The 21,898-nt window shown below is 43.6% G+C and overlaps 3 protein-coding genes across 6 annotated transcripts; 2 read left to right on the top strand and 1 right to left on the bottom strand.

Annotated features, from left to right (window-relative positions):
- The first annotated feature begins 135 nt into the window (after positions 1–135).
- ccdc17 (coiled-coil domain containing 17) lies at positions 136–8,545 on the top strand. Its single transcript, XM_048252970.1, has 14 exons — positions 136–584; positions 976–1,077; positions 1,400–1,465; positions 1,872–2,001; positions 3,612–3,765; positions 3,944–4,051; positions 4,735–4,868; positions 5,189–5,305; positions 5,714–5,895; positions 6,223–6,308; positions 6,465–6,680; positions 7,231–7,444; positions 7,763–7,873; positions 8,021–8,545. Exons 1-14 carry the CDS (start codon positions 372–374, stop codon positions 8,153–8,155), a joined length of 1,968 nt encoding a protein of 655 aa, XP_048108927.1. The 5' UTR covers positions 136–371; the 3' UTR covers positions 8,156–8,545.
- A 906-nt stretch (positions 8,546–9,451) lies between these two features.
- On the top strand, positions 9,452–14,758 carry LOC125300212. The gene is made up of 15 exons (XM_048251933.1): positions 9,452–9,674; positions 9,769–9,875; positions 10,037–10,186; positions 10,390–10,538; positions 11,073–11,193; positions 11,652–11,768; positions 12,001–12,098; positions 12,325–12,516; positions 12,700–12,883; positions 13,140–13,322; positions 13,448–13,681; positions 13,842–13,910; positions 13,996–14,079; positions 14,357–14,503; positions 14,619–14,758. The coding sequence occupies exons 1-11, from the start codon at positions 9,452–9,454 to the stop codon at positions 13,568–13,570; spliced, it is 1,647 nt and encodes a 548-aa protein (XP_048107890.1). The 3' UTR covers positions 13,571–13,681; positions 13,842–13,910; positions 13,996–14,079; positions 14,357–14,503; positions 14,619–14,758.
- A 551-nt stretch (positions 14,759–15,309) lies between these two features.
- LOC125301257 (nuclear autoantigenic sperm protein (histone-binding)) lies at positions 15,310–21,223 on the bottom strand. Of its 4 annotated transcripts, none has more exons than XM_048253687.1 (15): positions 21,044–21,223; positions 20,250–20,297; positions 20,048–20,161; positions 19,884–19,964; positions 19,645–19,754; positions 18,967–19,470; positions 18,697–18,761; positions 17,672–17,745; positions 17,463–17,536; positions 17,146–17,334; positions 16,760–16,929; positions 16,571–16,648; positions 16,420–16,497; positions 15,815–15,943; positions 15,310–15,498 (listed from the first exon to the last, which is right to left on the bottom strand). In XM_048253687.1, exons 1-15 carry the CDS (start codon positions 21,079–21,081, stop codon positions 15,487–15,489), a joined length of 1,764 nt encoding a protein of 587 aa, XP_048109644.1. In that variant the 5' UTR covers positions 21,082–21,223; the 3' UTR covers positions 15,310–15,486. The 4 variants fall into 4 exon arrangements, with proteins under 4 accessions (XP_048109644.1, XP_048109646.1, XP_048109645.1 ...); XM_048253689.1 differs by having other exon boundaries at positions 19,105–19,470; XM_048253688.1 differs by lacking the exon at positions 15,815–15,943.
- Positions 21,224–21,898: the final 675 nt, after the last annotated feature.

Genomic DNA, 21,898 nt, shown 5'->3' with positions numbered 1-21,898 from the left:
AAGCTAAACTCTGTTGCTAAAGCTTTTCCTGGGAAAGAACTCCAGGACTTTTATTATTAGTGTTTCCATATGGTCATCTCCCCACCCTTTTACTTGTTTGCCATGTTACCTGGACAGGTGATAAACATAGTGACTGTAACTAACAAACTAACTGTCACCCTTAGCAGGCATTGTAAACAGAAAGAAAGCAGAAAAGCTGACCGGGATGTTGGCATCGCTTTTAACTAGCTCAGGTCTTTAACACAGCTATGCCTTTTATCCACCAGTGAATAGTTTCTTTCAAACCTGAGAAGTTCAGTCAGCATCTGTGAGATAGTAAATTAAAGGGACATCTCATGTAGTTAATTAGGGGTTTCACAAAAGGCCTATAGATGTGGGATTCAGAGGAGTTCAGTTGCCGTGACTGCCACATGGCTTTCCGGTCGGGGGGGCTCCTGGATAAGCACAAAGCTCGCTTCTGCCTGGGGAGTGATATTGGAGACCCAGCCGTGCTTCGACAGGGTCGTGTGGAGTTCGCCAAACCCAAGAGGAGCACCTGGAGGGGGCTGGGGCCCAGCAGGACCACCACTCCTGCCCTTATCAGTGTGAGAATCCCTCTCTTCTATCTCTCTCTCACTCTCACATACAAACACACAGTTTCTTTCTCTCACTTCACCTAATGCACTGTTCCTCTTCTCACTTTGTCCTCTTATCTGACTGAGGTGTTTGAGCTGAAATTACAGTACTATGGGAGAGCTCATATTACAGTGACTAAGCTCACCCTGGACAAATCAAGCATAACATCTGTGTGTGTGTGTGTGTGTGTAGATATGTATGCCAACCATTATGGTGGACTTCCAACTGTACTCTGCACAGCTATAGAAGTGTTTCAAGTCATTTGATATATGTCATGTTAGCAAACACATACAGTCTGAGTACCTATGGCCTCATAAAGCCATGAGTTTGAGTTCACCACCTCCATCTTCAACTACACAGCAGAGAGCGGCGTGTACGAGGCAGATTAAGGCAGGGGCCGAGGGGGGTGACCCCCAAGGCAGCACGACTGACAGCGCTACTCTGAGAAGACTGACCAATGAGGTAAATGGAGAAGCACTAACTCAGAGGCCATACTAGGAAAAATCTCTGAGCAGGCTGGCCTTCCATCAGTACAAGTAGCAGTGTCAGCAACCCAGGCTGTGAAGAAGTAGCTGTCTCAACAATTTGGGGCTTTGGGGAACATTGATTTCTAGTGTTCATGCTTAGAGATGCATCCAGGACCACAGCATACCTCATGATACTGTACTAGAGTGAGCCAGTAGTTTTTATCTCAAGTTGTACTGTCTACACATTGCAAAAATATACATATAGTTTCAGACACTTGCATGAGTGTAAGAGACATCACATATTCACAATGTTTCAGTTTCTCAAGCTAAGGATGTCCATTCAGGAGAGTATGAGCAGTCTGCCTCAGCAGCCAGTGTCAGAGGTGAGACCATTACTTCATTCCTGCCATGAAAATGACCTTACCTAAACAAACCTGAGACACACATTAGATCGTCCCTTCATTCCTAATACAGACATAATAAAGTGGCTTTGGCTTAGCTTTCTATTATTCTTACCTAAATAAACCTCAGCTATATGAGGGAATTTCTGCATCCTGTTACATAGCCAGTAAAGTTCAAGAAGCCACATATTTAAGTCTTACCCAAAGAAACCGAAGATACATGTGTATGCACATAACTAGACTGTTTTGAAAATCTCTCATGGTCATACTTCTGTGGATGGAGAGAGGATATAAAACAAGATGAGAATAAGAAAACTTTATTAGTTAGTCACTTGCATCAATATTCTATGAAGAGCAAAATCCTTTGTGAGCATGTGTGATGTGTTAGAGTGTTTCAGCGGTCCCAGAGGTGTCTCAGGTGGCGCGCGGTGAGAGGCTGAGGGAGATGTGGGAGCAGCACGGCCACCAGCTGGCTGAGATCAGGGCCCACACTGGCCACCTGGAGCAGCAGAGGGAGGGTGAGGGAGGGGCCTCGCTCTGCTCACACTGCTCAATGGACCACTTGACACTCTGTTACAGTTTTGTTTTCAATCACTAACATGCTTTTGTCCAATCTGTAGTCACATTTTCAAAACTAAATACAATAGCACATTTTCCTTGAATTGTGGCCATGCCATTAACCCTTAGAACCCGATTGACGCAAAGTGCATCAAAAAAACACCTTTTCTTCTCTGTTAAATTGCTCCGGATCTGTTCATCGCAGCGAGATGAAACCTTTATTGCATGACAGAGCAGAAGTGGGGCTTTCCAAGGACTACACACTTGCCTGTACGATCAAGTATGGGAAAAAAATCATGAAATTAAATCAAATTGCATCATATTTACAGTCTTCTCTGCGTTCACCTGCGCACCCATTACTCTCGTTTGAATTACTCGCGAACCCGTGATCGCATAGATATGGCACGCATGTCAGATGAAAGAGGAGACTCAGAGCTATCATTTGATAGTACATTCTTCTGGGTTATAAAACAAACGAAGTGATAGCAAAATAATAACTTCATTGCTGGACTTACCCTATGTTTTTGTCTGTTTTTGTGGCAAAGCATGTTTATAATCCAACGCTATCGTGTGTTTCTCTATGGCAAAGCATGTTCATAATCCGGTTTTGAGATCCAAGCAAATTCCTGCATGGCATCCAATTCAAACTCACAATCCCAATCCCAAATGCATCCCCATTTGTTCAACAAAGAAACACCTGTTTTGCCTTTACTTTGTTAATGGCAATGCAGTAAAAAGTTGAGAATCATTATGAGTGCATACACCATAGGCACGCAGGCTAACACGCAACCTCGGGTCAAGTCAGGTCAGATCAGTTCGTGTCACAGATATGGAGTGCAGAAAGATCATTTTGCATCACTAAATAAAAAATGGCATTTATTTCCGTAAATCACACACCACATATTTCTGTAAATTGCTCAGCCCCAGAGTATCCCTCCAACATTATATTGCCCGATTCAGGACAGTCTGCCCTACACACACATGAAATGCATGTATAGAGCTATGAGCTTGCTGTGGTGAGATACATGTCGAAATATAAGACTTTTTATAATATGCTTTTTATATTTTAATTCTGTAACAATCAAAATAAAAGCAATGCTAGTACTAATACATGAAATGATTGGCAGACCTGGATAGCCTAGACTCTGCTGAAAAAAACAATATATGATATGTGTGTGTGGCACTTACAATGACCAGAATAAATCCTTATGAATAAAGGTAGTGAAAATGTCCTAAATACAGCTTAGGGTTCTAAGGGTTAATTAACAATTCATGTCGTTTTTCAGGCAATATGCAGTCAATGGACACATTTCTAAGATGCTTGCATTTTCTTTACATACAAGCGTAATACAAGTCTTATTTACAGTACAAATGCTTATACACAGCATGCCAGAACTGAAAACGTAATGTTCAAAACCTTATAGTTTAAACCTCTACTTCTGCAGCTAAAAAGCTACAGTATACACAATTGTGAGAGGTGTGCTCTCATGCTCACCATAGAGTGTGTGTGTGTGTGTGTGTGTGTGTGTGTGTGTGTGTGTGTGTGTGTGTGTGTGTGTGTGTGTATTAGAGATTGAACGGCGATTGGCTGCATTGTCTGGACTGAGTAGTACGGCTCATCTGGAGAGTCTGCTGCAGGAGTTGAGGGAGCAGGAGGAGAGGAATGAGGAGGCCCTGCAACACCTCAGAACACAGATCAGCGTCCTGCAGGCACAACAACAGCGGTGAGAGAGAGAGAGAGAGAGAAAAAATGAGAACTACAGAAAAAGATTGAATGTACAGTATAAGGAAACACATTGAATGTAACCTCATGCGACCATTAGCTCATTTGTAAAGAGGGACAAGAGGCCGAGGAGAAGAGAGAGTGAGTAACTAGCTGCCAGCCCTCCTGTGTTATCTCAGAGCCAAAGACGCCGACGCTCCTCCAGACTTCCCTGAAGACAGAAGGACACAGCATGTTACTTTTGACCTCATATCCTCTGTGGATGGACCGCTCTCCAACCAAATAAGGTCAGCAGCGAGCTATCCAAACAACTATCACCAGTTCATCATGCCATTGGCCAGGATTCTCTCTCCAATCTCTGTAGGAGAAACGGGCCAAGTGACCACAGACCAAAATCCCTGTCTGTGCTGAGCTTATCAGGTTTCAGGTTGAAAGTCTTGAACTCCCCTCCATGATTGAATCCAGGCCATAAATGCTCAGACTCAGAATGAGATAGAATTTTATTTCTTTTTTAGACTTTTTTTTTTTGCTTCAGTCAGACTTGGTTAACTCTGCATGTATTTCCCTCTTGAAGCTATATGTGTGTCATTGTAAAACAATCAAAATCAGGCCCTTCTCCAACATGACTGTTTTCCTTTGCTCTGCTTCCTCTCCTGTGATGCCAGGTCTCTGAGGTTAGCTTACATGCAGTCGGGTGGTTGAGGAGATTGGCTTACATGCAGTCGAGGAGGTTCGACCTCGAGACACTGGCTCAACAAAGCAGGCAGAGGCTCACACTGGAACAAAGCCAGCTCAAAGAGGGCCACAAGAACAGCAAGAGAAGTGAGCGGCTAGGAGTATATCCATCCTGAATCCAAATGCATATTCATGTGCAGTGCAGCCTGTCCGTATTTGTACGAGGGTGATTGGCTATTTGTAGGAGGTTGATTGGCTATTTGTAGGAGCTCTGCTTCCTCTCCTGTGATGCCAGGTCTCTGAGGTTAGCTTACATGCAGTCGGGTGGTTCGGACCCGGAGATTCTGGCTCAGATGCATGACCTGCAGGCAGAGGCTCACACACTGGAACAAAGCCAGCTCAAAGAGGGCCACAAGAACAGCAAGAGAAGTGAGCGGCTAGGAGTATATCCATCCTGAATCCAAATGCATATTCATGTGCAGTGCAGCCTGTCCGTATTTGTACGAGGGTGATTGGCTATTTGTAGGAGGTTGATTGGCTATTTGTAGGAGGGTGATTGGCTATTTTCAGTTCAGTTCAGATCATTTACTTGTCACATAAAGTTACTATTTCACCCACAATTCCTATTATACATCTATACATCTGTTGGCAAACAGCTTTAAAACTGATAGCTCTGTTGTTTCAGTCATTCATTTGATCAGTGTCTTCCCTCCCTCCCTCCGTCCCTGCACACTCATCTGTCACTCCAGGAGTAAAACTCCGGCCGCAGGCTGCAGAGCTGACCTCACTGGAGTCGGACAACCAGCAACTAGAACAGGAGATCTTCAGGATCCAGTTGCTCCGGCAGAGGCATCGAGGGGAGGAAGGTGCAGCTGTTTGGCCTGTGTTGCTGTGTTATTGTGCTAGTTGATGTTGAGGCTCTCCAGTCACACTGACTGCCTATGTGAGATATTCCTGAGCTGCAAAAAAGTGAGCTAACAGTGGCCAAAAGTGTAAAAGAGTCTGTGTAGGGAGATGTTTTTTCCTTAGTAGGATACATGCTGATTACAAAAAGTCCAAAGAGGGCTTACATGGTTCTATTTACTTAGAACATTTTCCCGCTGCTACTATGGGGGGCTGGAATAAAAATCTCCATAGGGCTGCTGAGTAGGCCGGTCAGCTGAAGATGATCTGAAGCGCTGACCCTGAAAGCTATACTTCACTAGCACAATGGCTAAGTATCAGATAAAAACGTTGGTCCAGTGTTTTCTCACTGGTCCCTGCCGTGCCAGTAGCAGGTGCAGAGTTCCAGCTGATGCAGAGGCAGCAGCTGCAGCAGCTGGCAGGCCTGCAGGGGGAGATAGAGAGCCTACGTCATGAGGTGGCGAGGACCAGGGCAAACCGCCAAGCCCCTCCACCCCCACCCCCACCCCTCTTTCCTGGACCAGGGGCTCAGCTACACCCCCACGCTTCTCCGGTGAGTGCTTACTCCCAACACCAGAGGAATATGAGAGATTTGGTCTAATGGAAACTGTATAAATCACTGTGTAAGTCTCACACATGGTGGAGAAATGAATGTCTTTCTCTGTAAATCTTTCATTCAATTGTTTGTTTATTGACTCATTTAATTAATTAAACATGTGAGTGTGTGTACACTTCTCTACTATTTAGCAGCATTTCAGTTCAATTGAAATTCATCAGCATTCTAAGGTTATATTTACAGCTTTTGCAGATGCTTATTGCTTACACATGCAGTAGTTCCTATTAGTAATGATGTGCTGATAGTCTTCATTGGTGTGCTAAGGAGCAGCGTAAGGCACAGACTTCCCTGCTCAGTAGACATCTCCTGAACCCGCGAGACACACTGGGGCCTGCTCCATATGATCCTGCGTAAGTAAGCTTTCAATCTATGTTTGAATCTATACGTTTCTGTATGGTATGTTCATGAGTATCATGTGTTCATGTAGATGTTTGGTATGGTGTTTATGTATGTGTCTCTGTGAGGTGTCATAACATCTGACAGCCTGTGTGTGTATTGTTTTTCAGAGCTGGCTTTGTGATGTTCTACGATATGGTGGTTGGTGTGGATGCCACCCTCACAGCGCTGCGTCTGGTGGTAGGACTCTTCTGTCTGGGCCAGGAGCTGGGTCGCCCCACCCCCCTGCCCCCTGTGCAATGCCAACCTGCGGGGTCTCTGCCTTACCCCTACAGCATGCCCACTGGCAACTATGCCATCCTGTCTGCCAAGCAGCCAGTGCCCAGGTTAGAATAACAACTTGGTCTTTTAAAAGAGATTAGTCTATATTACTGTAGACTAATTTCATTAATTGAACTGTTCTGGGAAATGAGTCACACATTTGATACTGACCAAGGATTCAAGTTTAATAGTGAGTCTGAGGCACTCAAAAGGATATTTTCAAGTAAAAAGCCTTTATTGAGCTTGGCTATCAATTAAAATCATGCCAACATGTTTCAGCCAAAATGCCCATGCTCAGGGCAAGTTTAAAGACTGACCAAGGATCTTTGAACCTTCTTGAGCGCAGCCACAAAGCACCCTTCCATTGACTTGCATTGTGTTTAATACAGTGACGACTCGTGGTGCCCCATGGTATTACAAGAGAGCTGGGCTGATGCTTGCTGGTTTGCATGCTAACTTCGGTGGATATCTGAACAACACAGAGCATAGGCGTTTTTGACACTACGTCACAACAGTTCTATCTGTGCATTCTGTTGCTGTTTCTAGGTCATTTTTAAATCCATATAATTGTATTAAAGATAATTGTGTCTAATATCATCATGAATGCTCCTCAAGGATCCAGCCGTCCCCCTCCCTTTCCTTGCTGGTGGAGGTTCAGGCAGCTGGAGGTCTGGACCCGTATGGTCAGGACCTGGTGTCCCGTGGTTGGACCCGGCTGCAACTCTTTGACCAGCACAACCAGGTGCTGAGTGGCTACTGGAGGGTGCCCATTAGGATCTTACCTGTGAAACCATCCCTGTCATCTGGACAGCTCAACTCAGTGTCTCAGGTAAGTACAGCTGTTCAATGGGCAACTAGGCTATATAAGCACCCTGGCACAAGACACCTCATAGATGGGCCGACATGGTGTGACACATTCACACTTACAATACCTCACCTAACCCAACAAATGAATGAACCTGAATATATTATGTAACCTCACTCATATACCTTGGCTGGCTGTACAATGTATCTCACACTGATGGTATTACTAGCAATATTGATTGAGCTGTTTTGTCATTGCAGCTAATATATTCCCTATTTTTTACTGATAAATTGAAATATATATTGTTTATTTGTCTGTTATGAATTTGTCTATTTTTTACAGCTCGGTAATATGGAGTTATGCCTGAGAGTGACAAATGCACGTGATGGTGAGGTTCAGTCTCTTGCTGAAATTGATCCAAGCCACACCAGCCATTACAAGTACCCTGCCTTGGTAAGAGACATTCATTTATTCCAATCCTAAATCTATCCCCAAAAACGTGCTAAAACATTCACTTTGTTGGTACAAAGAGACATTTTACTAATGCCGAGGTGTGTATGGGCTGAGTGACTTTGTCAAATAAGGTTGTTGTTTTTGCAGGCCTCTGGAACATATGGAGGGAGTGCACCACCTCACCTGACAGCATTGCAGCCTTTCTCCAATTCTGCTCTCTCTGCTCCTTCCTCTATCGATCAGGTGGACCCTCCCACTGTGGAGGAGTCCAGTCAGAGGTGAGAAAGAGATCTAGCCCCAACCCTCATGTGTCACTCAAATTCAGATCATTCTATCATTCTACTCTTTTACAGACTGAAAGAACCCTCTTCTTTTAGACTGGTCTCTGGATCATTTGGCCTTATGTCATTTCAGTATTTCAGAACTCAGGGTTGGGGCCTCTTTCTCACCATGGTGAATGTTGATTGAAGTCTCTACATTAATGTGTCAAATAATTGTGGGGTGCTGATTCATGCATGATATTTGTATAAATTAATTTAAAATGATTGCCAATCTGGAACTCTTTTTTCCTATTTTGTTAAAGAACAGCATGCATGGTCTTAGCTTTTCTATGTTCTATGTATCTGAACTGTTTCATTTTATTTAGTCATCTATGTCAATTTGTGAAAGAGAGTGTTGACCACTCCCATTGAAACAACACAAATAACCCAATTAAATCACAATAATAAACTTTTTCATTAAAATAATTTTCTTTGTATCATCATTTTTTCATTCAAGCATCTGTTGATAAAATGATGGGATCATATCAGTTTTACTAATGTGGTTAAGGTAATTCAGTGCTGATTGCTGCGTTTGTCGGACTGTAGTGATCTACAATCTGTGAGAGAAGAGGAGAGGAAGATGGAATGCTTTGGAATCATCATAGACAGGGTGAAGGGGGCCGCATCAGGACAAGGCAGTGTCAGACTGACCGGCTACAGTCTCACATCTGGACAGGTGGGATCAGTTCTGAAACTATGGAAACATTACATTCAGTATATGTAATATTCAATTAAACTAAAGACTCACATATGGTTGCATTAGACAGACAGTATTCACTTTATGTCATCTGACATTTATGGACCATAACATTCAAGGTCAAACTACACCTCAAGTACACTCACACACACAAGAATTGTTGATCATTTGCTTTAAAGGCTAAATGTGTGATTCTGATCAGTTCATTCATGCTCTTTGTAGGTCATCATGTGTGGACTGTCTGCGGTGCACTGCTCCACATCCACAGTGTCTTCCTGTATTACACACGGACACTTCATTTATGGAGAACAGCAGGTGCTTCTGCTCTCATACTGTTGTGTGTACACACTACTGCTCTTACCTGTCACACCAAAGACACACCCTTGGTTTCACTGAATAGTTGAATGTCAACACCAGAGAAAGCATTTAGACTTTCACTAATATTTTATGGACCTTTATGAAAATTAGTAAGCTCACCAGTATTGTATGGACTTTTGTTTGTTGCAATATTGTTGCCTTGCCTGTGTGACATGCATTAAAGGGGAGATCATAACACAAAATATGACTTCCCTTCAGGCCTGCTTCCCTGCTGTCCAGCCAAGAGAGGACCTGATTCTAATTCTGCGCTTCTACCACCTGCCCACTGATGGTGCTGAGCTCCACAGAAGCCTCCTGCGGCAGAAGGAGGTGGCGCCCTGGGAGACTGCTGTGCTGGCGGGAAACCTCAGCAAACATGAGGAGTGTGTCGTAGCCTGGGGGGCCATCAGACTCACTAGGTCCACATGTGAGTTGTGTCAACATTCTGTGGTGAAAATGGGTATACAAAGTCTGATGAAGAGATCTGGATGTGGATTTGATTTCACTCTTTTCCTGATAAGCCCAGGGATCCAGAAGAGATGAGAGGGCGAGCCTCTGGAATACAGGCACTCACCTGGTGCCACTCTACTGCACACCTGTCCCTCCTGTCATCTCTCTCAGCCCACTGGTATGCAGCCACAGTCAGATTACATCACTCACCCCCATCATATTCAGTATCATTTTTTGTGGGCATGGATATTTGTCTTTAAAGCCTTATGTGAATGATTTTTCAAGTGTGTGTGTGTGTGTGTGTGTGTGTGTCTGTGTGTCTGTGTGTCTGTGTGATAGGCGGATGAGTGCCTGGTGAAGAATTTCAAGCCTTACAGTGTTGCTGAGATTCGACTGCACATCTACAGTGGACAGGCCACTCCATTCCCTCTCCCTCCTGAGTCACCAGTTCCTAGTGCTGACCAAAACCCACCCACACTGGGCTGTGAGGTTAGGGTCAATCACATAGCTGTGGAGACAAAACACTACAGTTATTCCAAATATATTTTAGCATTAGCCCTCATATTAATTAATTAATTACACAAGATGAGTTTGTAAGGTGAACAGACTCAGTTAAAAAATGTCGCCGTATTCTTCTGGCACATTATGTATACTATCCGGAATACTATTTGTTTATGCTCTGATGTCCCCAGGCAGGTTTCAGTGAGAGAGTGAGACCTCCAGTGCAGCCCTTCTGCCAAGGCAATGTGGTCATCCTGCACATAGACGGTGCCCGCTTCCTTCCAGACTGTTCCACCATCAGTAGGGTCATGGGTGGAGTCTTTGACCACCATTACAACCAGTGAGCCATATCGGATGATAACTTGGATGTATTAACACTGCTTTATAAGAGCCTCATTAATAATGTCACTGGAAACCAATGCACTTTCATATTGGGTTCATCCTGGCATCTACGTATTGATAGGCTTCTTTGACCAGCACAGGGTTTGTAATAGTTTGCAGTGTATTGAATATAAATGTGCAAAAATGTGTAAAATGTGGGTGTTTTCAGGGATGGATTACTGAACGGGCCTACAGGGCCCAGGCCCAGGGGCCCAAGGGGTCAGGGGGCCCTGAAGCCCAAGCCTTTGCATGGAATCATTGCCTTAATATCAACAAATCAGGATATAGGCTATGAATCTGATTGAATTTAGTATTGGCCATCTCCAAAATGCACCAGAATACAGGAAATCACATCAAACAAATTAAAAATGTTCTGGGGGAGGACCCCCAAACCCCCCCAACTCCCACATATACGAAAATGAGTGGGGGGCCCTTAATACATCTGGGCCCAGGGGCCCGAAAGTTCATAATCCGCCCATGGGTGTTTTTTCAGAGTCGGTCCTGACATAGCTACAGGGGTTGACTTGGACAGCAACATCTTCGAGCCCTTCTACAACTTTCGGCTGGAGCTACGATGCCCAACTCTTCCAACTTCTTCTACCGTTTTACTGAAGGTAAAGTGGAGAGTGAATGTCAGTAAAAAGCATGATGATCCGTGAGCAGCAGCCGTGATGCACAACAGCATAATAATGATGTACAACAGCAGCCGTGGAACCGAAAGATTGCCGGTTCAATCCCAGACCAGTAGGAAAAATGTGGGCGGGGGAAGTGGTTGAGCACTGCTCTCCCATGCCCACATCCACGGCTGAAGTGCCCTTGAGCAAGGCACCTAACCCCTCACTGCTCCCCGAGAGGCGCTGTAGCAGGCAGCTCACTGCTCCGGGATTAGTATGCGCCTCACCTCACTGTGTGCTCATTGTGTGCTTCACCTCGCTGTCCTCTGTGTGTCTCACTAATTCACGGATGGGATAAATGCAGAGACCAAAATCCTTGTATACGCAAGTATACTTGGCCTGTAAACCTGATTTACATGATTTGCATTTACAATTTATTGTGCCTTTGCTTTTCAAAGGTTTACACAGTGGATAAGTTTAGCCTGAAAACTGTGACCATTGGCTGGGCAGCTCTCGGACTGTTTGTGGAGTCTGGCAGTGAAACACAAGCCGGTATAGACACCAGTCCACAGCAGGTAACCATGGCCCGTTCATGTTAATGATTCTCATCTACTTACCAAAATGACTATGAATTCTTATGTATTCTACTTTATGTGAGTTGACACTCACATGTTGGACTTTATGTACTTATTGGACTCTAATTTGTTGGCTTGGTTGGCTCTCACCTTGGCCTGGTTAGTGGATTTGTTCACAGATGAATGTGCTGTTTATTCCACACTGCACATGTGTCCCCTGCTCTGGTGACAGGTGTGTCTGAATGAGGGGGCCCACCAGCTCAGGCTGTACCACCAGTGTCCAGCGACAGGCACTCCTCTCTCCTCACAGGCCTTGGCCCTCTCCAGCAGGTACAGCAACTCTAAACACTAAAGAGCTGGTGCAAGCCAGTTGTTTTTGAAATGATTGTTTATTTATTGAAATTATTGATTACATTTTGCAGGTAAGCTCACTTCTGAATTTTTAAAAAGTAAATAAACTGAGAAAAACACAAATTCATCCAATCATCCTAACCAATAAACATTTCACAGCAGATTACAATTGGAACCAATAAAATATGTTTGCGTGTTGCCATAGGGTTGTTCCCTGTGCCAGTGTGCTGGTGAGGGTGTCCAGTGCTCCGTCTGAAGGAGTTGGTCCTACAGAGCCCCAGAGCCAGCAGCCACAGCAGCTCTCCCCCAAGCTGAGCCCCTCTGACAGGGTGTTCTACTCCAGCTCTGCACGACTGACTCCTGGAGAAACACGGCTACTTGCTGCCATGATGCACAGGTTACATGAACCCTTAAACCTGTTCCTAGAGATACACTTGAGCAACTGGCAAAAATACAGACAACATGCAGTATGTTGTCTTCAGCTGCAAACATAAAACTTTGTCATTTCATCTGTAGTGTGTGTGACATCTCTTGACTCTCTTGGCGTGTTTTAATAAATTACCATTATTGAATCTCATAGGTCATTTGTTAGTGTCCGAGAGACGGCCCTCTTTATCGCTGGGGACTCATGGGGTCCGGACACAAAATCAGAACTGGAGATTGGTGATTGGATATTACAGAAACTGAGCCATGTGAACTACACTTGGCCACAGCCGTTTAATCTGAACCTAGTGTCTCACTACTCTCGTTCAGATGGCTTCAAAGTGAGTTGGAGGCACAAAGCCAAACCATTTGGTGCTGATCTTGTGACTGTGGGTGCAGGAGAGTGATGTGTGGTGATGTGTGGATGGAGGAGAGTAATATGTGGGAATGTGTGGATGGAGGAGAGTGATGTGTGGTGATGTGTGGGTGGAGGAGTGATGTATGGTGATGTGTGGGTGGAGGAGTGATGTATGGTGATGTGTGGGTGGAGGAGAGTGATGTATGGTGATGTGTGGGTGGTGTGCTCTGTAACTGCAGGTCTGTGTGGAGAGTGCTCTGAACCTGCCCTGGTGTGCCTTCCCAATGGGGATATGCACTCTTTGCCCTCCTGCTGCTGTTTACCAGGGTCCTCCCTGGCTTGCCCATGACCGTCCCAACTTTATCCAGTGCCTGGTTCTTAACAGCAGCTACAGTGCCCCCCAGTGGTCAGATGGATACATGGTACTTACAGATGTTTTATCTTACGGTTTTTGTTTTAAGAGGTTTCTAAATCCCCTCTTCCGAAATGCTTAATTAGACCGGTTACATGCTCTTGCACAATAAAGGAAACTGATCTTCCCTTGCAGTCTTTCCATCAGCGAGTGTACCACAAGTATATGACAGCCATCATCCACCTCTATGCTGTGTCTGTGGTTCCTATTGAGGCATCTGAACACATGCACGACAGCAATGGCAATCAGAAAATTTAATTTAGTCTGAAACTTGGCCAGCAGTGTTGGACCGCTGTGCCCACCTTCACTCACGGATACTGCAATACAGGCCGCTACCAGCTGCCTCTTTTCACTGGTACACCATCACAGGTTGGAGTTTGTTTTTTATTTATTTAGGTTGGAGTTTGTTTCTGAGGAAAGATAATTTGTCATTTGTATAAGTTGCATTTATTTTAATGTTAAACTACTCAATGATATTAATAATGAAAATGGTCACATCAGTATGCTCTGCCTCCTACTCCCTTTCTAGAAAGTGCTTAGTGCATTAAGAAATGGAAAATGCAAACATGTTCTGAAGGGTTTGCTGCACAATAATGAGGTATGAAGCTTTCTTCTAAAGTAAACAAAACTCACTTGATATGAAAACAGTGAAGCTTCATTGGAGTTCCTCATTCTTCTGGCAGGTGCAGCTGCTCTCAGGAGCCAGTGTGTTTGTGAGGGTGGCCGATGGGCGCAGACACCAAGAGTTGGAACAACCAGCAGCAAAGGTTTTTTTTTCCCCTTTGATGTGAGGTCAGAACTAGATTAAGAGGCCATTGGTTTTATATACATTGTCCTCCCATCTTAAGGTACACACCTACAACAGGTCACTGCTTAAGAATTTAGTTTGAAGTGTTCATTGTACTAGGGTGATATTGAAGGGCATGGTGGCATTGAAAGCAATGAACACATATGCATTTAGCCATTGAAAGCCATGAAAGAGGATTTATCAATAACATTTAAGAAACCAGTTTAATTAATTAGCAAAATGTGTTTTTCCATTAGGATGCACAAAGATCTTTCCTGCACTTCCTAAAAGCAGAAGACCCACTGAAGCTAACGTCCACTCCTCCCCTCCATCAGCTCATACCAGAGAGCCTCCGAAGCCAATCAGAGGTCTTCTCCAGGCAACTGGCTACACAGTTCAAACAGGTAACATTAACCTGTTAGGCCAGACAGACCACTTTTTACCATACATAGACCTGCATACAGGATTACATTGCTTAACCCAAATAAATGTCAATACCAACTTTATCCATCCCACTAGGTAGTGCACCAAGACCTGGGATACCAGTCCCTGAACAGGGAAGCGCTCAAGCCAATGGGTCCAGTCAGTGATGGACTGCTTTTCAAGGTTTAGAGAAAAAATGTCCAAGATGATAACTTCAGCAGTGTGTAGGTTTAGTTTCAATCTATGTACAAGGACAGAGTCCTATACAGCAGTGTTGCTCAAACTTTCAGACGAAGGACCACTTAACCAATAAAAAGCCTCACGGACCACCTAGCAATAAAAAAAAAAAAAAAAAAAAAAAAAAAAAAAAAAAAAAAAAAAAAAAAAAAAAAAAAAAAAAAAAAAAAACCTACTTCAACAGTATATTACACAATAGGCCTACTTACTGAACCACCTTGCTCATCATCTTTGCACCTTGCTTGTTGTGTCAGAGAATTCATGATTTAAACTGGCATAGCTTACATAGGCAGTGTAGCAGAAATGTTTGGATTTACATACAAGTTGGTTCAATATTGCAAACTAATCTATATTAGATTTTAACTACAGAAAGCTTTCAAGCCAAGACCAAATCCAGTGCATTTTGATCAAGATTATGCTGCCAATTCCACAACATCTCAGAACTATAAAAGTACTACAAACTAAGGAATAAACAGCAATTGCATACCCTTTAATAGACCCCCCCACCATCACAAAAACACAATTTCTAATACAACAGAAACCTGGAAACTTGCTTTGCAAATATTCTTTATTGATTTTTTACTACAATTATACAAAAAAAAAAATGGACAAGGAAGAAAAGATCATTGTGATGAAAAGGGACTTATTTACAACACAGAGGTTTTGTCTGAAGAGAGGGAAACATGCTCTGCTGGTAGAGGGATCACTGGTCACCAGGGAAATGGAATCACGCCGAGGCCTATGGGACAAGACACAACATTAACACACAATCAGCATAAAAACAAACTGAACAGATTCTAAAACGAGTCTGCCAGCCAACTCAAATTGCCCGTCTTGACAAGGCATACCCTGTAGGGACACCCAAAAAAAAAAAAAAAAAGCTGCTGCCTCCTTTCCTCCCTTCATTACAAAAGTCAGCGCTTTGAAACTGGACCAACACTCCATGGCAATGCAGAGGTTACTGGTGTAACTGATAGGAATTGGCTCTGGGCAGGACCTCTGGACCCCTCATCTAAAGTGGGGCAAGGAGATGTCTAGTAATCCTATCAACTCGCCTCCTGTTCCATTTTCTCCTGAACTCCATTGCCGTTGCTTGCGGAGTCTCCACTGCCATTTACTGTAGTCTCCTGTTTGACCTTTTTAGCTTCACTGTCCTGCTTTGGGCTCTCCTCCTCTGGTTTCCTCTGTTCAGGAACACAAAGCGGGACAATACACATGGGTTTGGGTGCGTCGCTGGCGGGCCATCACACTTCACGCCTTCACTCACTACTTCCTCCAAAGCCACAACATCAAACATAACCAAGCGGCAAGCCAGAAAGCAAGCACACAACTGCACATACTACTACAGCTGATTCACTAATCACAACACTAATCACAGCACAACGGCAAGCACAACCACCTCAACCACTCAAATCTCCAAGAAAAATGCCATTTACACATGCCAGAGAAATAAAAGGGGAAGAATGGCATGTGATATGCCCTAAAGCTGATTAGATGGAAAGGGAGAGAAGCAGGTAGTTCCACTTAGCATATGGGAGAAATGAAATAGGCCAAGGAAGATGGATTGGATTTACGGTCCTGGACACTGCATACATGACTGACATTTAAGGGCATGCCATTTGCTCCCCAAGGTGGAGCTGAAAGCCTCTAGTCCACTCACCTTTTTCCTCACAAGGTGGGAGATGTCCGATGCTGATTTAGAGGTAGCCGCCACCCCCTCAGCTGGCTTTACTGGAATCTAAGGCAGATGTACATCAGTGATTCAGACCAATAACAAGAATAAGAGGGGTTTGGGTCGAGTCAGTGCTTACCTGGTTAATAACTGTGGAAGATGAAGAGGAAGAAGCACCGTTCTCAGTTGGGAATGCAGATGATGTAGAGGCCCCACCCTGAACACCATTAGGAGGGTAGAGGGAGAACAAAAAAGATGCATTATAAGCTTCACACTTTTGGGAAAACTAGACCAGAAAGAAAAATCTAAAAACTTGAGACTTGCTCACCATGGTCTGCTGAATAGCGACAGAGGCAGCAGCAGCAGTCCTCTGGCTCTCCTTGGCATCCTCCACCTTCTCCTTGATCTCAGGCAGCAGCTGCTTCAGCTCCTCCAGCTCAGTTCGCTCTTCCTTCACAGCCTCCTCCTCCGCCTTCTCAATCACCGTCTGAAGCATGGCTACCACAGATCAGGCAACAGTTCACATTTGAGTTACAGATGTCATGTCACAACACTTGCCTTATACAAAAAGAGAATGTTGAGTGTAAACATTTATTACAATATGTTTAAGGGAGTTAAGAATCAGGACAATTTTAGCTCCGATGGCTTAACAAAAAAAAAAAAAAAAAAAATAAAAAAAAAAGAAAAAAGATTGAGCACAGGGAGACATCTTACCCACTCTGGTCTCAATCACTTTAATGGAACTGCTGAAGTGGTCGATGGCCTGTCTGTACTCGTTTGTAAAACTGAAGGTTATGCCCAGCTGATAGTGAGTTTCTGCCAGCAGGCGACTGTGAGGTGGCAGGTGTTTGAGCTGCAGGGCCAAGCACTCCTGGAAGTCTTCAAGGGCCTGGCCATAGTTACCTTTAAAACAGAAGATGAGCAGTAAGCAACAGAACCCCAGCCTCATCCAGAAATGTAACCATGTCCAGGGTACATCAACTAAAGAGCATGTCAATTCCTGGGCACTAATACAAAAGAGGCTTGCATACCAGATTCAGTACCAACTTCTCCAAGCTTCAAGAAGATCTGTGCCATCATCAACTGGTCCTCCTTGACTTCTTTCCTATAGGGAAAAAAAAAGAAAAAAAAAGGGTCTAATTCCTGATTCAAGATAGATGCTTTTAGACACACATGCACACCACACAGAGCCTTAGATAGGCAGATAAAGATACTTTATTGATCCCCAAGGGGAAATTACCTTTTGTAGATTACTTTAGCCACCTCCAACATCTCCCAAGCCAGCTGAAGGTTGCCCACTTCATCTTCACTCTCCTGTAAGAATGGAAGCAAGGAGGCATGTATATTTGAAGGAGAAATCCACCGATTTCACATAGATCTGTTGGTCACAGAGTACTGCTAGTACGAAAACCCCAAAACAATTAGTTCGGCCTAGCTCGAGTTGCTGCAGCCAACAGCTAGAGCAAGCAGGCAGTTAACCTTAGGCTACTCAGCACTGAAACCTGTCAAACTTCTTTCAAAGTCCTTCATCACATGAAGGAAGATTAAAATATTCTCATTTCTGAGCACCTCAGCTACCAGAAAAAAAAAAAAAAATCCTGATTGTGCCCCCCAAGAATTTTGGCTTGCATGATGCCCCTGATCCAAACATTCACAATCGTGCAAGACCACTGGCTAAATTGCTATTAAATCCGATTAGCATCATTAGCACGCTGCACAAATTTGTTCAAAACTGTTGCATTCAAATTGACTGCTAAATTCTAATCATCTCAATCCCGATGCAAATGGAAAACTATTTTCCAAGACTCAAACGGGCCTGTCCCAAGGAGAAAAAGTATTAATTTGAAACTTAAACACACGTGGGGAAACTGAACAGTCTAACCAGTAGACTAAACTAGCAAATTAAGCTACTTTGTTTACAATATTTCCAGGCTTCAACCAGTGCTGCTTTTCATTCAGACTTATGTGCACATTTATTTATTTGAGTGTTTTTCATGATTGTGTTGCTATTTCTTTTCTCTGTTTGCTTTGATTGATAACTGCGGTGATTAAAATCAGAGAAAGGTTAAGTTTAAAATAAGTGTTTAAATTGAACTTCATTATTGAAATTCATTATCGATAGACTGATATTAAATACTAATATCGTAATACAGTTCAGCCATATCGCCCAGCCCTATGTTACAGTTAAAGTTGAAGTCTAACAATTAACCAGACTTAAGTTCTTCTGACTAGCTGGTTGATCAATTACTAAATAAACATGCAAACCTTATCCTCAGCATTTCCTTCTCCATCACCATCTTCATCCTCATCATCATCACCATCACCATCATCTGAAAGACAAAGGGAAATTAATCTATGGAAGAAAAAAAAAATCACGCAAGCAGAGAGGCATTGTGGGTGGAAGGAGGAGCAGAGCAGTGTTGTCCAAGTGAGGGAGCAGTGTCCACTGTGCAGCTAGAGAAATTGTGCAAACGAACTTCCACCAGACCCACACCTCATCCCCAGTGTTGCCAATTCCCAATCACTCCATTCTACCTCCTGCCATCTCTTCATCCTCAGGCTCTTGCCCATGACCATTTTCATCAGAATTCTTCACGCCATTCTCCATCTTGGCAGGCTCTTCCTCAGAGGCAGTCGTTTCAACTTTATCCCTGCAAGGAGACTCCTTCACACCATTTTTCATGGGTGACTCGGTGGCAGAAACACCATCTTTTTCTGGGAGATCTCTGGGCTTCTTAGGCTCCTTGGCAGACTCCTCCTCCCTGGTTGACTCCTTTGTCGGCTTCTCCACTGTTGGTTTCTCGGCCAGCTTTTCTTCCTTTGGCTTCTCGTCAGCCTCCTCCTTTACAGGGACTTCTTTAGGCACTTCAGGTGTTGCTTCCACAACCATTTCCTCTGACTTTTCTGTACCCTCCTCTTTAGACACTTCCTCTGCAGTTTTGCCTTGGGTCCCTTCGGTTTTCTCTGCATCACCATTCACGTTTTCCTTCTCAGCCATAGCATCGTAAACCTGCTCTCGAAGCTCTTCCCTAGTTTTTTCTACATAGCAACAAACATGTACATTAGTGCAGGCATATGTAGTCCCTGTGCCTGCTCAAATGTGCTGTAGTTACCTTTGACTATTGAAGTGTTAAGGCAAATTCTAAATGTAAAAATGAGCTGCTCAAACCAAAGCACGACTAAGGAAATAAAATAATAAAGTGGGACACCAACCATCTAGGTTATCTGCACTTTCAATCTTGGAGTCATTCTGCTTTTCACCCTCCTCCGAAGACTCCTCTGGAACTCCATCCAAAGCATTGCCAAGAACAGTATTCTCCATCCTGCACCACAACAACAACAACAAAAAAAAAAAAAAGAAACACAACAAAAACAATGGCCATTAACTGGACTCTTCTATTACAGGTAAACATTCTAGCATAAATAGAGCTCAGCAACTACTTTGCTCATACCTGGCAAGTTCCAGCAAGGCTTTTCCACAAAGGAAGAATGCTTCACCACATTCATCAGCAGTATCACCATACTTCTCAGCCCTAAACAAAGTAAACTTCCTGTTATAAGGAGAGTAGTGGTTTGAATTTAAAGAATAAAACCCAAACATACACATCTTACTCACAGCATGCCACAGGCTTCCTGGAACACACTGACTGCTGAGACTACATCCCCCATGACCATGTGCCTGTTTCCAGTGCCAATCAATTTCTTGGCCTCTTCCAGTACATCCTCTAGGCTGAGAAGGTGAGAACAAACAAACATGTTTTATTGTGCGTCAACAATTAGGGAAGTGTCTGAGTGTGCACGTGTGGACAAAAGCTTACCCTTCTGCTGCAGCAGCTGCATTTGATGAACAGGGTTTCTCATCCGTGCTGAAACAAACAACATTCATGTAATTCTAAGTTGTGTGTCGTCATAGGTTCTGTTAACGTAACTTGTTCTCAATATTCCAGGGCTACCATTTAGCATCAACCCAAAACCACACTAAAGTTATAGAAGTTCGTCGCTAACGACGCTCCCAAAAATGAAAGCGCTTATGCGCAATTAGCCATTAAAATGCGCGCGTATCGCCAGTAACGTTACACTAGCATAACATTACGTGCTACAAAACTAGGTTAGCCAACTTACAGCAACCACACAAATGTTAACATTATGTCAACGTTACCGTTTTAATAACCATCGGCGTTTAGCCACAAACTGTGACGTTAGCCATCTCGACAACAGTAGCTAATGAACTAAAGCTAGCAGGTAAACTAGCCAAAGGAAACGGGCAAGTACTTGAGGCGGCTCGGGGTTTTCCAGTTCTGGAAAATAATGGAGCGTCTAGTTGTTAGAAACGAAAACGGCAACTTGCTTGCGCAAAACATTGAAAGAACAACCCAGTTGGCACTAAAGCAACTCCCGCCAACTGAAAGTTGGTAGTGGCTTCCCACCACACTATCCGATTCCTTGCAATTAAACTAGCTGCAGCAAGGAATTTATACACGCCATTCTCCAGTAACGTTAGACGCTCACTTTGCATCTCTATTGCGTTAGCAAGCTAGCAAAGAAACAAAAAACACACTAAGCACACAGCCGATCAGCTACGTATTATACCAACTTTTAATTTTGCCCTTACCTTGCGGCACTGGAAGAAGCTGCAGTTTCCTCTGGCATGTTTTGATGGCTAGGAACACGGACACCGCAGACTACGGCAATTCCAGACGGAAATTTGCTCAATGTATGGCAATCTGCGAAAAGATGGCAGGTTTCGTGCCTTGTTTCTTCACTTCGTCTTTGTTGGCGCCTTTAAATACAGATCCAATCCTCACTTCCGCTGAACTTTCACCCTTCGACAAAACGCGGGAGAATGAAATTAAAGGGAACGCATCACAGGGTTGTAGCAGAGCCCTTACGGGCTCCTGTGTTATGTTGACTCCAGAACTGACAAACCGAAACATATGGAAACATATTTTTTATGTTTGGGTAAGTAACCCCTAACATAACACAATTCATCCATAGGAAAGGATGGTCTATTTCAGCTCAATTTAACACCAATATTGAATTCTGACCATTTACATTTCTTTTTTAAACACCTGAGAAATGGTCTTCCTCAAGTCTCAGCCCACCCAAATCTTTTCCTCTCTACATTGACCTTTGATTTATTCTTTTGCTCCTTTATTCCTCCGAAAGCTTCAATAATAATTAGCTTCAATAATCTCCAAATAAGATGGTGAGAAAGAAATTACTGCAAAATGTTCCTCTGGTAGCTTTACACTACTCCTGTCCCTCCTGCATTGGGACCATGCTACGGTGATTTTGCATTGTAAAGAATAGATTGTGTAATTGATTGATTGGCAACCCCATAAATTTACTTTAGTAATCTTCAGTGCTCCTGTCCTGAGTTTTATGTGTACTTGATTACTACAGTCATGGTCATACTCTACTTCAATTATCCACTAGAGCCATACTGTTAATCGAGATACAGACACAG

The sequence above is a fragment of the Alosa alosa genome, chromosome 9, assembly GCF_017589495.1.
Source record: "Alosa alosa isolate M-15738 ecotype Scorff River chromosome 9, AALO_Geno_1.1, whole genome shotgun sequence".
Classification (NCBI taxonomy): domain Eukaryota; kingdom Metazoa; phylum Chordata; class Actinopteri; order Clupeiformes; family Clupeidae; genus Alosa; species Alosa alosa.
Note: the sequence above shows the minus strand (reverse complement) of the source record. Positions and strands in the feature narration are given on the sequence as shown.

What these genes read in the sequence shown, in the direction of transcription:
- ccdc17 (XM_048252970.1), top strand. Translation starts at nt 372, where the DNA reads ATGTGGGATTCAGAGGAGTTCAGTTGCCGTGACTGCCACATGGCTTTC. An exon ending in CCGCTCTCCAACCAAATAAG is followed by an intron (nt 4,052 to 4,734) that starts GTCAGCAGCGAG and finishes CTGTGATGCCAG; the next exon opens with GTCTCTGAGGTTAGCTTACA. An exon ending in CCACAAGAACAGCAAGAGAA is followed by an intron (nt 4,869 to 5,188) that starts GTGAGCGGCTAG and finishes CTGTCACTCCAG; the next exon opens with GAGTAAAACTCCGGCCGCAG.
- LOC125300212 (XM_048251933.1), top strand. Translation starts at nt 9,452, where the DNA reads ATGACTTCCCTTCAGGCCTGCTTCCCTGCTGTCCAGCCAAGAGAGGAC. An exon ending in TTTGACCACCATTACAACCA is followed by an intron (nt 10,539 to 11,072) that starts GTGAGCCATATC and finishes GTGTTTTTTCAG; the next exon opens with AGTCGGTCCTGACATAGCTA. An exon ending in AGTGGTCAGATGGATACATG is followed by an intron (nt 13,323 to 13,447) that starts GTACTTACAGAT and finishes CTTCCCTTGCAG; the next exon opens with TCTTTCCATCAGCGAGTGTA.
- LOC125301257 (XM_048253687.1), bottom strand. Translation starts at nt 21,081, where the DNA reads ATGCCAGAGGAAACTGCAGCTTCTTCCAGTGCCGCAAG. An exon ending in GCAGCTGCTGCAGCAGAAGG is followed by an intron (nt 20,162 to 20,249) that starts GTAAGCTTTTGT and finishes TCACCTTCTCAG; the next exon opens with CCTAGAGGATGTACTGGAAG. An exon ending in CAGGAAGCCTGTGGCATGCT is followed by an intron (nt 19,965 to 20,047) that starts GTGAGTAAGATG and finishes TACTTTGTTTAG; the next exon opens with GGCTGAGAAGTATGGTGATA.